At 35.8% G+C, this 17,498-nt stretch overlaps 1 protein-coding gene across 1 annotated transcript in view; it reads left to right on the top strand.

Annotated features, from left to right (window-relative positions):
- Positions 1-17,498, top strand: part of LOC107739338 (alpha-1,6-mannosylglycoprotein 6-beta-N-acetylglucosaminyltransferase A-like) — an 88,998-nt gene that overhangs the window by 10,122 nt on the left and 61,378 nt on the right. The window contains exons 2-3 of the mRNA XM_016551435.1: positions 5,954-6,375; positions 16,624-16,791. Of these exons, the coding sequence (XP_016406921.1) occupies positions 6,135-6,375; positions 16,624-16,791 (409 nt within the window). The 5' untranslated portion in view covers positions 5,954-6,134. The remainder of the gene's footprint in view (positions 1-5,953; positions 6,376-16,623; positions 16,792-17,498) is intronic.

Raw genomic sequence — 17,498 nt, 5'->3', positions numbered from 1 at the left:
CACCGCACATCGGCGTGAATGTTAACGAAAGACGCCTGATACACCGCACACTGCAGCAGAGCAGCAGTACGCATTTTTTTCCCGGTATGCATGTTAACGAATGAGTGCTTTTACACCGGACGCTGCAGCAGCTCGGCAGCGGTTTTGGCGTCGAGTCTATTTTTTGCTGTGCTGCTCAGCAGCTTGAGCTTAAAGCGCCAGTACAAGGTTGAAGGACAATTTGACAAAAAAATTGAGTTGACACAAAAAAGTATATATTGCACAGAATAAGCATATACTCGTAAAATCCTTTAGGAGATCTCAATTGCAGTCAGTTTCGTTCCTTTGCGAGATCTCAATGAGCGCATTTACATGCACGTTCTTAAGCCGATTATGCTTAATAAGCCGAAAACGCACTTGGTCATGTAAACGCGGTAACCCGTTTTCTTTTATCGGAGTAAGGTTATAAACGGCGTAAGCATAAACCGGTCGCAACAGGTAGGTTTTTACCTGCGTTTATAACTGCATGAGAGGATAATATATGAGCTGTAAGTTTCCCGACATGTTGCAAGTTGACATGTTGCAAGCTTAATTTAACATCACAACTAACAAATGTATGGAATACTCTGAGTCAGATACGCAAATGATTATATTTTGCCATCACTACAGGGAATTTTAGATTTTTTTTGTAGAAGTGACACGGACTGGTCCTTGTTTGTTACTGACGTTTTAGTTTGCTTTCAGCAACTACCGACAAGAGACGGCAGTCTGTCAGAAATCTCGCCACAGAAAAAAAACTGCATGTCATGTGACTTAATCAATGCACATCATTGGCTAAACTAAGGTCTTCTCTTTCCAACAAAAAAATTAGAATGTTCTCTTAAAGAGACAGTGGCAAGGAAATGAACACAAAGTGTATGTTGCCATATGGCTACACCATGCGGTAGAGGGTTAAAGGCTCTAATGCACACCAGCACACCAGTATAGGTGTGTGTATTGTAGGAGCTAGACGACGTATGATGACAGGTGACGGCATAGTAGTGGTGTCCCAATACGTAGGGGAATATTTTCACCCCTACCCCTTGACACTCTGTTTCAAGGGACATGGGAAGGTGTAGGGGAAGGGGTATAAAATAGAATTGGGATTGGGCCTAAGTGTTTGGAAGTGGTGAAATGAATCTTTACAGCTGGAAATTGTACTTCCATTGTGTGTGAATTAAAATTTCTGGAAAAAAAAATAGTATGTAGTTTTATTATAACATTTCTTTAAGATATTATACTAAGTGCTATGTGATATCACGGTTACTTGTGATGTTTAAGTACAAACTGAGAGGCTAAGTTTTGTTGACACAACTGCAAAACTACTTTAGGAGATAATATCAAGAATATTTACTAGAGTTGTCAATTTTTACGTAAAAAACATTTGGTTTCTTAGAGCTGGAATTTGTCTGATTTAGTAATTCCATTAAGCGCTTCTCAGCGTCGATGTGATCGAATTAAAGAAGACTGGAAAAAATTTGCCTAATTTTATCAAGATGTGGGCAGCGATTTAGTCGTTTGAGTAGTAATAACACCTATCATGTGCAAATTTAATCAGGCCTAATTTGCAACTACTAAAGTACGTTTCCTATCAGTTAGGTGTGTTAACCACCCAAGTTGGCTAACCTGAAATTCTGTCAGACCAACAGATTAATCTTTTTGAATGTTGTCAGTACAGTACAATAACCTCTTTGTCCAACTCCCGGTGAAAACGCTAGAGCCTATTGTAAATTATTCATCAGCATTTTCCATAGCTGGCTATGGTTACGTAAGTTTCCGAGGGAAAAGGCACTTTCTCTGTGAATGCTGTTCCACTCTATTTCAGGCACACGCGCCACGCAGGGTTCCTCTAAAGCGCAGGAGTTGTAGTTTTGTTTAGCTGGAAACTGATGTTTTAGTTTTGATACGAGATCTCAAGAATTCCAAGTGAATGCTTGCAAGTTCTAACAATGTCATATTTCCAGGATGCAACAAATAAAACAACAAACAACCTAAAAGTTTGCCCATTGCATTTGTGATGTAGATCAGTAAGCCTGATATAATTTGAGTAATTACAAAAGGTGCTGTCAGTTTTGGATATGTTTACGTGTGCATGACTGTGCAGCATAGATAAGTTTTAATGTTATCATAATGTAAATTGTGCCAGAGGCAATTTAAGCCCTCATAGCCTTCTGTTTGGCTTAATATACTACTGCTTAGTTTAAGATCGCACAAGGTGTTTGCGTAGTGTGTACAAAGGTCAGACGTTCTCACAACATTATCTTCTCCTCTCAGGAGATCTTCCCCTTCCAGGAAGAACATTCAAAAGCCTGTAATTAAACATGATACCTAATAATAATTACAACATACTTAGAAAGAGTGCGTGCTTAGACAAAAGTGTAATCTGATTGCAATTATACTTTATCATGGTATAAACAACAATTGTGTTTATACAAGAACAGCGATTTCTGATACTTTAAATGAACTAAGCCTGAACCGCTAGTCAATTATTAAAAAGTAGTTTTGTACATATCTATTAGTAATTTTGTCATAAAAGTACTTTTTAGCAAGACTATAAACAGTTTACTGTGGTTTTTTACAGAACAATTACAAAACATCCTAGTTTATATTTTTATCAGCAGTATTTTGGAAAAGTATTTTGAATAAACAGACATATAAAATGTGGATAAACGAACAGGCCATCCAAGATGTACCTGAGACATTTTTCTTCATTCAGATTTGGAGAAAAGTAGCGTTACATCAGTTGATCACCAATGGATCCTCTGCAGTGAATGGGTGCCATCAGAATGAGAGTCCAAACAGCTGATAAAAACATCACAATAATCCTCAAGTTATCCACACCACTCCAGTCCAACAGTTAACATCTTGTGAAGTGAAAAGCTGTGTGTTTGTAAGTAAGAACCATTAAGACTTTTTCAACTTCAAAATGTTGTCTCCAGCTAAAACATGAGTCCTCTATCCATAATTATTGTTTTCGTCATTGAAAAAATGTCTGAATCAGGAGAGAACTATGCACATATCAAGTACCTTTTACAAGCAAAAACAGTTGTGATGTGAGAGGACAAGGGATGGATTTTTTTTACTGGAGGAAGTGTTATGGACTCATATTTTAGCCGGAAGTGACGGTTTAAAGTTAAAATGCCTTGATGAATTTGTTTCTTACAAACATGCAGCTTTTTGCTTCTCAAGACGAATTGATGGAATGGATTAGTGTGGATTATTGTGATGTTTTTATCTGCTGTTTGTACTGATTCTGACGGCACCCATTCACTACAGAAGATCCACTTGTGAGCAAGTGATGTAATGCTACATTTCTCCAAATCATTTGGAGAAACAAGCTCATCTATGCCTTGGATGGCCTGAGGGTGAATCATCTTCATTTTTCAGTTACCTATACCTATTTAAAAAAACTGAAAAGTATTTGTTTGCCTATTATGTAAAACCACAATAGTAAAACATTTTAAGTGCTCTCAGAGATTAACTAAGTAGTGTTACACCCACTCTTAATACCGACAGAATTCTGATAGAAGGGTGTTACTTTCTTATGGATAATTTTAGCAGCAAATGACGTAATCTATTATATTTCTGGGCCACTGGTCATTTTTGAGTTCTTGTTAAATGTGATATGATATGTGTAAGCCATATTTGCATTACTGTGCGTTGTGCCCTGGGGGTTGTTAAAATACTAGTTTCAGGTTTAATAGGATTTGTTAACCTAATGGAAAAACAGGTCTTGACCTCATTTCTGTGTGGTTATGTGGCATCTGTAAAATAATCAATGTGACATCAGTGGTTCATCCGCAATTATACGAAGCTACGAGAATACTTTTTGTGCGCAAAAGAAAAAAAATAACGACTTTATTCAACAATTCGTCTCCTCCGCATCACCCTGTAAACAGCGTATGCTGTTCTGTGTCAGCTGCGTCACACAGATACGCTGTTTCCGTTCAGATCAAATCACAACAACGTAGGAAACAGATCCGGCGTGATGCAGAATTTTTGGGTTGAACTATCCCTTTAAACAATATAGTAAATATCAAAGGTCACATATGGTAGGTCAGAAAGGAGACTGTAGTGTTTCTAAAACTGGTTATTCTGGGATTATATGGTCATCAATGTTTTAACCGCATCAGAAATATCAACAGTTGTTGTGTATTCAGCCTTTGTGCTTTGTGCTATGTGGCATCCCCTTCTGTTGGCTGTATTTAAATCTGTGCCCAAATGCAAACAAGTATATTTGTGTTCATTTAAAATAACTATTTGTCTTTCATTTTCTGGAAGCCTTTCAGTCAAGGTTTGCTTTAACGCTTCCATCCTTTGCTTTGGCTCGATCCCCTCATTGAAATGCCACGGCACGGTCTGTTATGTCTGACACTGTTTAGTCCCGCAACAATGTGAAACGCTAGAGACCGCATTGTGACCCTGGTTATGCGGTCATCTGTTATGATGTCACAGCTGTAGTCACATTGCCTGGCAGCACAGGTGGAACAAAATAGTTTCCTTTGCTTGCTTTGCAGCCAAGCCACTTCTGGCCATCGTCTGAATGGTTGGTACAGTTATCTGGGTGCTTTCTTCAACGCTAGGGTGGTCGCTAGGGTCAGTTGGGTGGTTGCTACTTGCTAGGGTCATCTCTGTAATTTTTAGGGTCTTTTGGGTGGTTGTCAGGCTCGTCTGGGGCATTTCTAGGGTCTTTTGAGTCATTACTACATTTTGAGTGATTGCTGCTAGGGTCTTCTGAGCAGTTGTTAGGCCACGTGAGTGGTTACTATGGTCTTCTGGGGCATTTTTTGGGGTCATTTGGGTGGTTGCTAGTATCTACTTGGGCGTTCCATGGGTCATTTGGGTTACTGGGGTCATTTCTAGGATCATTTGGGTGGCTATGGGTTTTCTGAGGGTCATTTCTGGGTGATTTCTAGGCCTTTTTGTGCGGTTGCTAGGGTCTTCTGGGTACAGACCCAAGTGAAGTCCAACTCCAAGTCTCTATGATATAGTTTCTAGATATGGCTCCTCTTTAGGGTTGTGACGATGAGGAAATTTTCCCACCAGTTAATCGACGTGTGACAACACCGGTAATTGATATATATTATAGCCTATATGATTTCCTTGCTTTCCTTCCGTGTTAAAAGTGCCGTGCACATTTTACTTTCACTTTCAAATTAGCGGCAATTCGGCATCAAGCAGTTGTTTGTTTTTAGTTCGTTTGAGTTTTACCTCTTTTCCTCATTTTCTTCACTTTTAAATTGCTTAAAAGCGCTGTGCGCCAAATAAATAAGAATAAATAAATAAGAAACGTACGTTTATTAGCAAAATTAATAAGAAAGCTTGGAGACGCGGCATACTTGATGTTAAATAAAAAAATACACAGTTTAAATAAATAAAAATCAGCGAACACTGTGGAACCAAATAAATAAAAAATGAATGTTGAAAAAACTTCCAATATATATGTCAGAAGTCAACAGGCTTTTCAAAATCCAAAATATTTTTAAAACGAGCGGTTTTGCGTGTCGTATTGAAACTCTTCTGCCATCGTCTCGTCTGTCTCACCTCACTCTTGTCAGCTTCTCCTCACATGATAAATGAAATCTGATCTGTGATGCGACTGTCGTTCGGCACGCTGCATTGAGCAGCCGCGTGCAGTTTTAATTGTAGTGTCTGTTCTCTAACGGAACTAAATTATCTTTATTACTATAAAAAATCAAAAAGACGGTGGGGGCGGTGCCGCGGTGGGCAAGTGACATAACCAGTGTTGCGGCTTCACACCGGTAAAACCGTCAACACCGTCTATTGCAGCAACCCTACTCCTCTTTGGAATATTTTTTCAGCTTTATCATCTGCCAATTAAAAAAATCTTTACAGCAAAAATGTGACCTAAAAATGACGTCTTTTTTGTTGTTTAATTGTTGTTTAATTGTTTGACTTTTTCTTTTCTTTCCAGTGTCTTCATTATGATGGCACATCTGGTGGGCGTGTCTTTGGTGTGATTGACAGCTTGCGCTAAAAGGAATGGACTACAGTGAGGGAAGGAAAGAGTAGACCACGCCCCTCAAACATCATGAAGCTCAACTCATCCTGAATCGCACACACTGCACACAATCACACAAACGAACTTCCTCGCCATGGGCTCCGTGTACCTGTGGAAGTTGTCCTCCCAAAAGCTGGGATTCTTCCTGGTGAGTTTCGGCTTCATTTGGGGGATGATGCTGCTTCATTTCACCATCCAGCAGAGGGTGACGCATGAAAGCAGCACACAACTACGTATGCAAATATTGGACCTCAGCAAGCGATATATCAAAGCTCTCGCCGAGGAGAACCAAAGCGTGATGGACGGACCTTACGTAGGCACCATGACGGCATACGGTGAGTCGTTGAAATATTTGCTTTTAGTTTTTGGGGTTTGAGTTATGGTTAGAATGGCAGGTTTATAGTGGGATTATGGTTCAGAGTTCAACATATGTTCATTTTGACTGGATTTATGGCTCTTGCATTCTTGATGTCTTTCATAATGTTGAATCTGCATTGATTCCTGAAATCATAACGTCGTAATATTTCAATATTCGCAAAATGACTAAACATCATGCTTTTTTGTTTAAATGTAAATTTCGATCACAAAGTTTTCAAGTTTACATCTCATCTTTTGTCTGGATTTATGACTCTTGATTTTGGTTTCGTTTTTCTCCCTCAAATCTAGTTTTAAGATTTAATAAAACAAACATGCAAACAATGTTGAATCCTCAGTGATTCCTGCAATCGCAACATCACAATATTTGCAGAATGGCTCAAAATCATCCATTCTTGATGTTTCAATGTAAATTTTGACAACATAGTTTTGTTGCTGACGTCATCATACGACTAGTTTTATGACTCGTGATTTCTTGCTATTGCTTTCGTTTTCCTCAAACATGCATAAAACAAACATGCAAATAATGTTAAATCCACATTAATTCCTGTAAGCACAACTTTGGAATATCTGCAAAAATGATTAAAAATCATCCATTCTTTATGTATCAATGTGAATTTGAACCACATAGTTTTGTAGTTGATATCTCATCACCTGCAAATAATGTTGAATCTGCACTGATTCCTGCAATCGCAACATCGCAATATTCGCAAAACAACTCAAATCGACTAGGGGTGTGAATCGGCACTGGTTTCACGATTCAATTCGATTACGATTACCATGTCAATGATTCGATTCAATTCGATATCACGATGCATCACGATGATATCAAATTTATTTTGCGCATTTTTATTAAATTATATAAGCAGGCTACTTTTTAAAATAATTATGTTAATTAATTAATATATTAATATATAATTAATTAATAATTGTTAAGAATTAAAAGTAAATATAGCTTCAAAACATACAAGCAAATATAACGTAATAAAGGGGGGAAAAGACAATTACAAGTGATAAACAAAAAGCACTTTTAGTATCAAGAGTGCTTTAAGTATCAAAAGTTTACAGATAATCATAGTTATGGGTTTTTCTCAGCATTATTGCCATTTGATTATTACTGATGAGGGTAGGTGTGGCTGACTCTGAACTTTTATAAAGAATATCTCTTTGGATTTGAGACTTTAGTCTTTGCAACTTTACAGATCTTCTTTATGCACCAAGAGCTTGTAACACTCCAAAGAGAAAGGAAAAATTGAAATCGCATCATATGACCCCTTTAATACTCGCGTGACAAGTGCGTATGCGAATGACGTCATAGGCTATAATCGATTATGGTCTTTGACTGCATCAATGCAGAATCATCAACATCTGCATCGCAACGATTAATTTCGACACCCCTAAAATCGACCATTCTTGACGTTTTGATATAACTTTTTAAAACACGTTTCGTAGTTTATCCCATCATTCGACTGGATTTATGGTTTTCTCTCAAACTTATATTTTAATACAAAATAAAACAAACTTGATAATAGCATTGAATCAGCATTGATTCCTGCAATCGCAACATCTACAAAATGACAAAAAAATCATTCATTCTTGATGTTTCAATGTAAATTTGGATCACGTCGTTTTGTGCTTGACATCTCATCATTCGTATTTCGTATCATTTGTATTTCATTAGTATGGCAGTCGCAACCAAAACGAATTTTCGAGTTCACTTTTCGTCCACCGCTTGCGATAGAAGTTCAGAACATTTTCTACTCAACTGCAGGTCCATGAACAACCTGCAACCTTGATTTGAATTCATTTGAAGATGGTGTGAGAAATCGAGAGCCGTACTGTAAAGAAAAGCCGCAGGAATCCAAAAAACTGCAGGAGATTTAACACTGCAGTTGTGCAATTTGCATCTAGCAGTCAGTTTGAAGTCAGTTTTTCATATCAGCTGCATAAATCGACTGCAGCACTATGCCTTGTTATATCTCACCTCCTCTGGCTTTGTCTTTCCTGGCACTGTTTTCTTCCACTGCATGTTTTAACCTATATTTAGCTCCCATGATGGCCTGAGGCTGCAGCTGAGAAGCGATGCCATGAGGAAGTCGCATTTGTGATCAGCCGCAACCATAAGGGGCAAAAATCATCCATTCTTGATGTTTAAAGAAGAACAACGTCATCGTTCTTAAACAGAAGAAAGCCGCGGCGGTGTCTGTTTTAGCCTTTCTCTCATCCGTCGATAACTTATTCATGCCGCTAATAGAGCCGCTCCGTTTGGCAAGAGGCCTCATTACGGCTCACGGATGACTATTGATCCAGAAGCAAAGACACGCACCACACGGCTTCTTGCAAACAATACACCTATCGTTTCCACCGCTAAAATGCTCCTTTTACGGGTGAAGTTGCAATTTGTTGATTTGTTTGTCAGGTTCAAGAAGCTTCCAGAGGCGTGTGGTTCAAGTAAGCACCTGTGACTTTTGGGTTTCTCTCGTAGGAGAATTGACCCCGATAGCATGCAGGTGAAATGTCAGACGCATAAGATGCAGCCATTGTAACATTATCAGCAACAAATGGCACAGTAGGTTGGATAATGCTAATTAGCGCCCAGGCTTTTAGAGGAAACTCAACCGCTGTGAGGAAGTACTTTTTTTTTTCCTCAAGGCAGGGGTTTCAACCAGGTGTGCCTCACACGTCCTGAAAAGTGAAGCTGCGGGCTCTTTGTTCGCCCTCTGGTGACTGGCTGCAGTACAGGTCATAAACCCCGCCCTCTCCATGTAAACGAATGGGACTTGAGTCAAAATAAAAAAATTAATTACGCTTCCAATACAATTTTCCGAAAGATGGTTTTGGTAATTTAAGGTATTTGTTATCACGCTGATATATGTTAAATTGTTTGTTTTTGTGATGAGTTTGATTTTAGATAGTAATTTGATGCTATAAAAACGGGGCGTGTCGTTATGGTTGATTGGGTCTGCGGGAGTTTGGGCGGGAGTTTGATACCGCGGCTCCACCTCACGACACTACTGCACAGACTCTGGCTCCAAACGAATCTCTACTGCGCAGACTCTGGCTCCAAACAAATCTCTACTGCGCAGACTCTGGCTCCAAATGACGTAATTTACTCAAGATGGCAGCGGCCATACTGAGATGCTTTGGCTTCACTTTTCTATAGTGGAAGGAATAGGAGACGCGTCGTCCATCTTTTTTTACGGTCTATGGTTTCAACAGGGAGTTTGTGGTGGTGTTGCAGGAGGTCAGACAATTATTGTATCATCTCAAAATCACAAATAAATAAGTGAAAAACACAGTTAATCTTATTAAACAAAAACGCATTGATTCAGATTATAAAATAAATATTTATAATATATAAAATACATGTTAGACTTTAAAACAGTAGTAATTTATTAACACTTAAAAATTATTTGGCAGATATTATGTGTTGTGTTGTCTAAATTAATTTCTGCTTCTAAAATGAGAAGCAGAAATGTTTTACTTTTATTGTATTTAGAGACAGTAGAATAGAAAAAAGCTTCTAAAATAAGTCTTTGAATTTATTTAGAGAAAAGTGTAGAATTTATCATTTGATTAAGCAGATGTAATTATTGTTTGAAATTAAAATAAAAAAATTATTCTCTCAACATTTGTTTTTGCAAAAAAAAGAACCATGAATAAAAATATATTAATGCAAATAATCTAGTAAATAAAAATATTATATTTGTATTAATTCATATTATAGTTTTTTAATATAAAGTTAATTTGATAAACAATCTTTCGCAAATTGTATAATGAATATGAATTTTTCAAATTGTACATTATAATATTGTGCTGTCTAAATTCACTTTTTCTTCTAAAATGAATTTTTAATGTTTTATTTTGAATATATTTAGAAACAATAATATAGAATTTTCAGCCATATCATTAAAATATTTTTTTAAGTGATTATAAATGCAGTTTCACTTGGTAGGCAAAATAGATCTGTGGTGTTCAACAATTATAATAAAATAAATAAAAAAAATAAATTTATTAAATTTTCATTTTTGTAATCTTATATTATTATATGTTAATTATATTAAGTTAGTTTTTAATAACACTGTTAAACAATTTGCTTCTAAATTCGAGTTTAGTCTTATTTAATGTATTTAAACACAATAGTCTAATTTACACATTTCCAGCCATATCATGAAAATAATTTTTATGAATCATATTTGCAGTTTCACTAGGTGGATAAAACAGGCGATAAAAAGAAAAAAACATCTGGTTTCCGCGTGTTTAAGTCTGTAAAATTCATAATTCATCTGTAAACATTTGTCAAGCACATACTCTTAACCTTCTAGGTTTATCATTCTTAGCGGTTTGGCTGCATTCCCGCTACGAGTCTCGGTTCATTGTAGGAGCAGGTTCCCGTCTCAACCCGATCTGTTCCTGTTCGACCTGTTATATTCAATCAGCCTGCCATCTGTAATGGAATCTGGTTTCATTTAAAACAAAAATGTACCTGCTCTACATGTATTATTTTGCTTCTGTACTTTGCTGTGTGTCCAACTATTGTATTCTGATCAGCTTCTGCTTTTCCTGTAACCCATAACTGCGGTTTTTGTTTATAATGTGGATCCATATCTCGCTCTAATCTAATCGTGGTCAGTATATTGTCTCCTGTCTACATCGCGTCTCGCTGCAGCTCCAGGAAATGCATCCAGTTAATGTATCCAGTTTGCAGTTAATAAGCGAGACAGACTGACAGACAGACAGACAGGTGAGGAGACAGTTACAGACACCTAGAAATGATTAAACCAGGCCGAAGCAAAAGATCAATTTGCATTATCCCGTGAGAGTGAAAGTGAGGAAGTGAGCTAGAGGAAGAGACAGCCAGAGGGTGTAAGGTCAGATATGACTCACCGCCGTAATATGAATGGTAAAAACGCGAATACAGCCCAGTGGCTTTCTAGTCTTTCAGATGTGGGTCAGGCTCATTTAAAGGTCATCTTACCTTTACATTAGAAGCGGTGTCAACATTGTTGGATGCCATCTTAACCTTTAAAAGCATAATGATGGTCCTCAAAGGTGGTTTTAGGTTGTTGTTATAGGGTGGTATAAGCTTTGAAATACTGAAAATGATCTGGAGAGTTTAGATTCCTTCCTTTCTTAATTTTCTATGCTTTTGTAGTATTAGTTTTTATACATATTTATTTTTTTATTGTATTATTCTTCATGTTCAATGTTAAAGAATGTTTTTTATTATTATTTTAAAAAGAAGTTGTTATAAATTTAAGTGAACTGATAAATACTATGCAGAACCGATTTTTAAATATAGGCCTAGTTTCTGCTATTTTGTTTAAATAAATTCATGAACATTAGATTAAAACAAAACATAATTCATAATTAATATTTTATTAATAATAGTAATAAAAATAATTAATATTATTATTGTTGTTACTTGTGGGATTATTTTTTTGTATTTGCATTTTAAGGGCATTTTTACTTTTTAAGCTTTTTTTTATTTGTAAAATATACCTTTTAATATGTTATCTAAGCAATTTGTGAATTAAGTTTTCCAGTGAGTATAGTTGTTGGATACGTGAATATCGGTAAAAGGAAATATTGGTCAAACCGATTATCGGTTTTAACGGTTATTGTATGTTGAGCTGTTTTTCTTCAAAACAGCAAGACAATGTTTGTTTTCCATGTCCTGATCCCATTATTGTCTGTAAGATTTTGTTATTCCCATAAAACTTGTTTTACCTAGCTGTCTTGATTTAAATTTTAATTATTTTAAGGCTGTTTGCATAATTTATATGCTATTTTAACTTGAATAACTCGAAAATTATTATCCAAACAATTTATAAATTAAGTTACTTTACCTGTGAATATTGCTGTTGAGTGCTTTTTCATAGAAATTAATATCGGTTTAAAAAAAAAAATGTGTCAAACTGATTATCGGCTTTATCGGTTATTGTATTTTAGACGGTTATCCTTCAAAACTAGGGATGTCAACGATGATAAAAGCATCTGCTAAATGAATAAATGTAAATGTAAAAAAATTTAAAATTCATGTTTAACATGTCATGATGTCAAACTATCGATAAGATAATAAGGATTCCCACAAAACTTGTTTTATACAGTTGTCTAGCAGCTTGTGAGACAAATAAGATTAAAAAATCACACGTCCTTTTGGGAAAAAAAACTAATATCACATGAATGTGGCCCGTCCTGAAGGCTTTACTGCTCTCTGAGGGATTTAGTGATCATGACGTCATGACGTCCTCATCATTGTGAGCTACGACACTCAGTGACATAGAAATATGGATTATACTCCCTTGTCTCTCTGTCAGAGAAAATCCTGCTGGATTTGGACTATTTTTTGAGCCAGAGAGAAAGCGATAAAATGAGTTTGAGACATTCGCAACGAGTTTAACTTCCATAATGTGACATATTTCTGCATGAAAAAGTATGTTTAGCAAGAATTAATGGGATGGGATCGTTTGGGATTTGATTGGATGGGGAAATTGGGCCAGACTTCACTAGTCGTGCATCATGAGAAGTACATTTCTATTATGTCCTTCATTCTTTTGAGATATGAGTGAGAAACAGGAACAAGTACTTCAAGGCGTTTTAAACTGGAACAAGTTTATCAACGTGTTTGTTCTCGGTTCAAGTATCCTGGATGAATTGAATGTGAAAGGAATCTAGTTAATGACAGTAATTGTGGTCACCCAGGAATGAACCATCGTTAAAGAATAAAGCTTATTTGTCCTTCTGTATTGTTATTGATTTTATTACATGCAGTTTGTTTGCTAATAAATCACTTAGTCAGGAATCTCTACTCAATGAATCTCAAGATTCTGGTTCATAATTGCATTTGGATAATTCCAAACTGCACTTTTCCTCTGTCACTCTCTGCATTAGAGCATAGTCATCTTTTATTGTGTATTATCAAGATGAAAGGTTATTGAGCGTATGGATGGTATTTTATTCCTGCAGGAAGCTTGTGTTTCAGATGGAGTCACATTAAAACTTGTTTGAAATGCTGGAGGTGCGTTGGCCTCTTTCGGTTAAGTGTGTGGATTGAGCATCTAAATTGATGGCCTCTAGTATATTTTGCTGTATGAATATTTGAATATGCAATACACCAAAATAAAGATCAGAGCCTCTACTTTTAAACAAAAAAATCCATTTTATTCTAGCTTAAATCATTCTTTTTTTATCTATATGCTGTCTATTGCTGATGATCGCATTATTTTTCATATGCATCTGTTTACATAAGAGATCGCTCGTTTCTCTGTCCTGTTCACATGTGTTTTTTGTTCGGGAGGTTTTGTACTCGTTTAGAAGATGTGTAATAGCGCCCTCGAGTGTATAACAGTAAAAACACGAAAAACAGTAAAACTCGTCTTTGGCGGGGAAGCGTTTTCTTCTAAAAGACGAGATAACTCGTCAATGTCGGGGAAAGAGTTAATATTACTATTATTGTTACTTGTGGGATTATTTTTTTTGTATTTGCATTTTTACTTTTTAAGCTTTTTTTTTATTTGTAACAAATAAATATTTGTTTATATGAAACAAATACCTTTTAATATGTTATCCAAACAATGTGTGAATTAAGTTTTCCTGTGAGTATAGTTGTTGGATACGTGAATATCGGTAAAATGAAATATTGGTCAAAAACGATTATCGGTTTTAACGGTTATTGTATGTTGAGCTGCTTTTCTTCAAAACAGCAAGACAATGTTTGTTTTCCATGTCCTGATCCCATTATTGTCTGTAAGATTTTGTTATTCCCATAAAGCTTGTTTTACCTAGCTGTCTTGCAGCTTGGAAGATTTTAATTTAAATGATTTTAAGGCTGTTTGCATAATTTATATGCTATTTTAACTTGAATGACTGCTATTTTAACTTGAATAGCTTGAAAATTATTATCCAAACAATTTATAAATTAAGTTACTTTACCTGTGAATATTGCTGTTGAGTGCTTTTTCATAGAAATGAATATCGGTTTAATAAAAACTGGTTAAACTGATTATCGGCTTTATCGGTTATTGTATTTTAGACGGTTATCCTTCAAAACAATGAGAAAATTCCCCAAATGTGTTCCCCAATTGTAAGTCGCTGTGGATAAAAGCGTCTGCTAAATGAATAAATGTAAATGTAAAAAAATTTAAAATTCATGTTTAAATTCATGTTTAACATGTCATGATCTCATACTATCGATAAGATAATAGGGATTCCCACAAAACTTGTTTTATACAGTTGTCTAGCAGCTTGTGAGACAAATAAGATTAAAAAATCACACGTCCTTTTGGGAAAAAAAACTAATATCACATGAATGTGGCCCGTCCTGAAGGCTTTACTGCTCTCTGAGGGATTTAGTGATCATGACGTCATGACGTCCTCATCATTGTGAGCTACGACACTCAGTGACATAGAAATATGGATTATACTCCCTTGTCTCTCTGTCAGAGAAAATCCTGCTGGATTTGGACTATTTTTTGAGCCAGAGAGAAAGCGATAAAATGAGTTTGAGACATTCGCAACGAGTTTAACTTCCATAATGTGACATATTTCTGCATGAAAAAGAATGTTTAGCAAGAAGTAATGGGATGGGATCGTTTGGTATTTGATTGGATGGGGAAATTGGGCCAGACTTCACTAGTCGTGCATCATGAGAAGTACATTTCTATTATGTCCTTCATTCTTTTATGAGATGTGAGTGAGAAACAGGAACAAGTATTTCAAGGCGTTTTAAACTGGAAACAAGTTTATCAACGTGTTTGTTCTCGGTTCAAGTATCCTGGATGAATTGAATGGGAAAGAATCTAGTTAATGACAGTAATTGTGGTCACCCAGGAATGAACCATCGTTAAAGAATAAAGCTTATTTGTCCTTCTGTATTGTTATTAATTTTATTACATGCAGTTTGTTTGCTAATAAATCACTTAGTCAAGAATCTCTACTCAATGAATCTCGAGATTCTGGTTCATAATTGCATTTGGATCATTCCAAACTGCACTTTTCCTCTGTCAATCTCTGCATTAGAGCATAGTCATCTTTTATTGTGTATTATCAAGATGAAAGGTTATTGAGCGTATGGATGGTATTTTATTCCTTCAGGAAGGTTGTGTTTCAGATGGAGTCACATTAAAACCTGTTTGAAATGCTGGAGGTGTGTTGGCCTCTTTCGGTTAAATGTGTGGATTGAGCATCTAAATGGGCGTTGTGCCTATTAGCAGTGGCGGCTCGTGGGTTTTAAAATAGAGGAGGCACACTAATTGTATTTGTCTGGGATCCCTGCCGATTATTATTATTATAATTTGCTTAACCACTTTAAAATGGTTTTTTGGTTGCTTTTAGTCAGAAAACGTAAAGAAAACGACACACATACAGCAAGATAATATAATTTCACTTACCTGGCCTATCACTTGAAGCAAACATCCATCCCTTCTTAAAAGTCTGTGTTAAAAGAGAGCTGGCTGTTGTGCCATTTAATTAAGCCGACCGCTGTAGCCTATATCCAGCTTAGGCTGTTTTCCCTTTTTTTTTTATTTGTATATATACGGTTTGAATGACAGCTTGGTAAATCTGTTGGCGATCAAATATTCAGTATTGCTACTCAAAAGTACTTGGTACATTATCAGCGCAGCGGCAGACGTTCAAACTTCATGGGAAGGCACATGGGGAGCAGGACACACACAAAACATAGAACAGAGTCTGACACAATGCTGATTGGCTAATTTTTTTTACCAACGGAGGCACGAAAGCTCAGCTCTCGCCCGGCCTCACCCTACCCTTCTCCATCACCTAGCAGTTGTAATTACGTCAGCAGATTCGGCACATTCGCGATAGAAAAACGGCGCTTTCACGTTATGGTATTACAACTGTGAAATTACAAACAAAAAATACACATTCTGAGACATGAACTGAAATGAATTGTGAATTTTTTTTAACATTAAATCGTCGTCCTCCCATTTTCACCTCAAAATTTTGCGGAAGCTGTGCCTCCCCTGCCTCCCCCGATGAGCCGCCACTGCCTATTAGTTCATCATAATTTATTCTATTCTATTCTACTCTACTCTACTCTACTCTATTCTATTCGTACAGAAGAAAAGATTAATAAATGCTTAATACACCTTAAATTGTGTGTCAGAAAAACTTAAAATTCATCTTGAGAAAAATAAATCTTGATTTTGGTTCTTATTTACTTATAAGTACTTATAATTGTGCAGATCTGAAGAAGACTCTAGCTGTTCTTCTGGATAATATAATGCAGAGATTATCAAAGCTGGAGTCTAAAGTGGACAATATCATGTACAACGGCACCAGTACCAACCTGACCAACGGAACCGGGACCCCTGGACCGAACCCCGTCAACCCAGAGAAAGTCAACGTGGCAGGTACAGATGCTCTTTCTCGTATTGAAGCATTTTCTGGTAATCTTTCTCCTTGACTGCCCCCATTTCTAAAGTCCACGGCCCTCCGCAGACCTCGTGTTTGTTTGTGTATTTATTTATATATATATATATATATATATATATATAAAATAGTTTTATATTTTTTAAGTACTAGCGTTTAAGTTTCATATTTTTGTGTGTAGAAAATAATCTTGAGTGAAGTTTTATTCAGATTCAAAACATTTTGAAAATAAACATCAAAAATACACAAATGTGTACAAAATAAAAATTCTAATAATTGTATTATATATATATTTTTTTTACATTTTATATATCATAGTTTAGTATTTTTTTAATTGCCAGCATTCAAGTGTCATATTTTGTGTGTAGAAAATCTTGTGTGAAATTATTCCGATTCAAAACATTTTGAAAATAAACATTTATATAATAACATTTATATAATTACTATAATATTTGTCTGAACTTTCAGTTACATAAAAAAATTGAAATATATATGTAATGTGTATATATATATATTAGTGCTGGGCAATGATTATTCGCGATTAACCGCATCCAAAATAAAAAATGTTGTTTATATAATATATGTGTGTGTACTGTGTATATTTATTATGTACATATAAAGACACACACATGCAGTATATATTTTGAAAATATTTACATGTATATATTTATATTCATATAATTTATAT

Source organism: Sinocyclocheilus rhinocerous, unplaced genomic scaffold, assembly GCF_001515625.1.
Source record: "Sinocyclocheilus rhinocerous isolate Xijiao unplaced genomic scaffold, SAMN03320098_v1.1 scaffold945, whole genome shotgun sequence".
NCBI classification, from domain to species: domain Eukaryota; kingdom Metazoa; phylum Chordata; class Actinopteri; order Cypriniformes; family Cyprinidae; genus Sinocyclocheilus; species Sinocyclocheilus rhinocerous.
The sequence above is the reverse complement of the archived record's forward strand: the minus strand, read 5'-3'. Positions and strand labels throughout refer to the sequence as shown.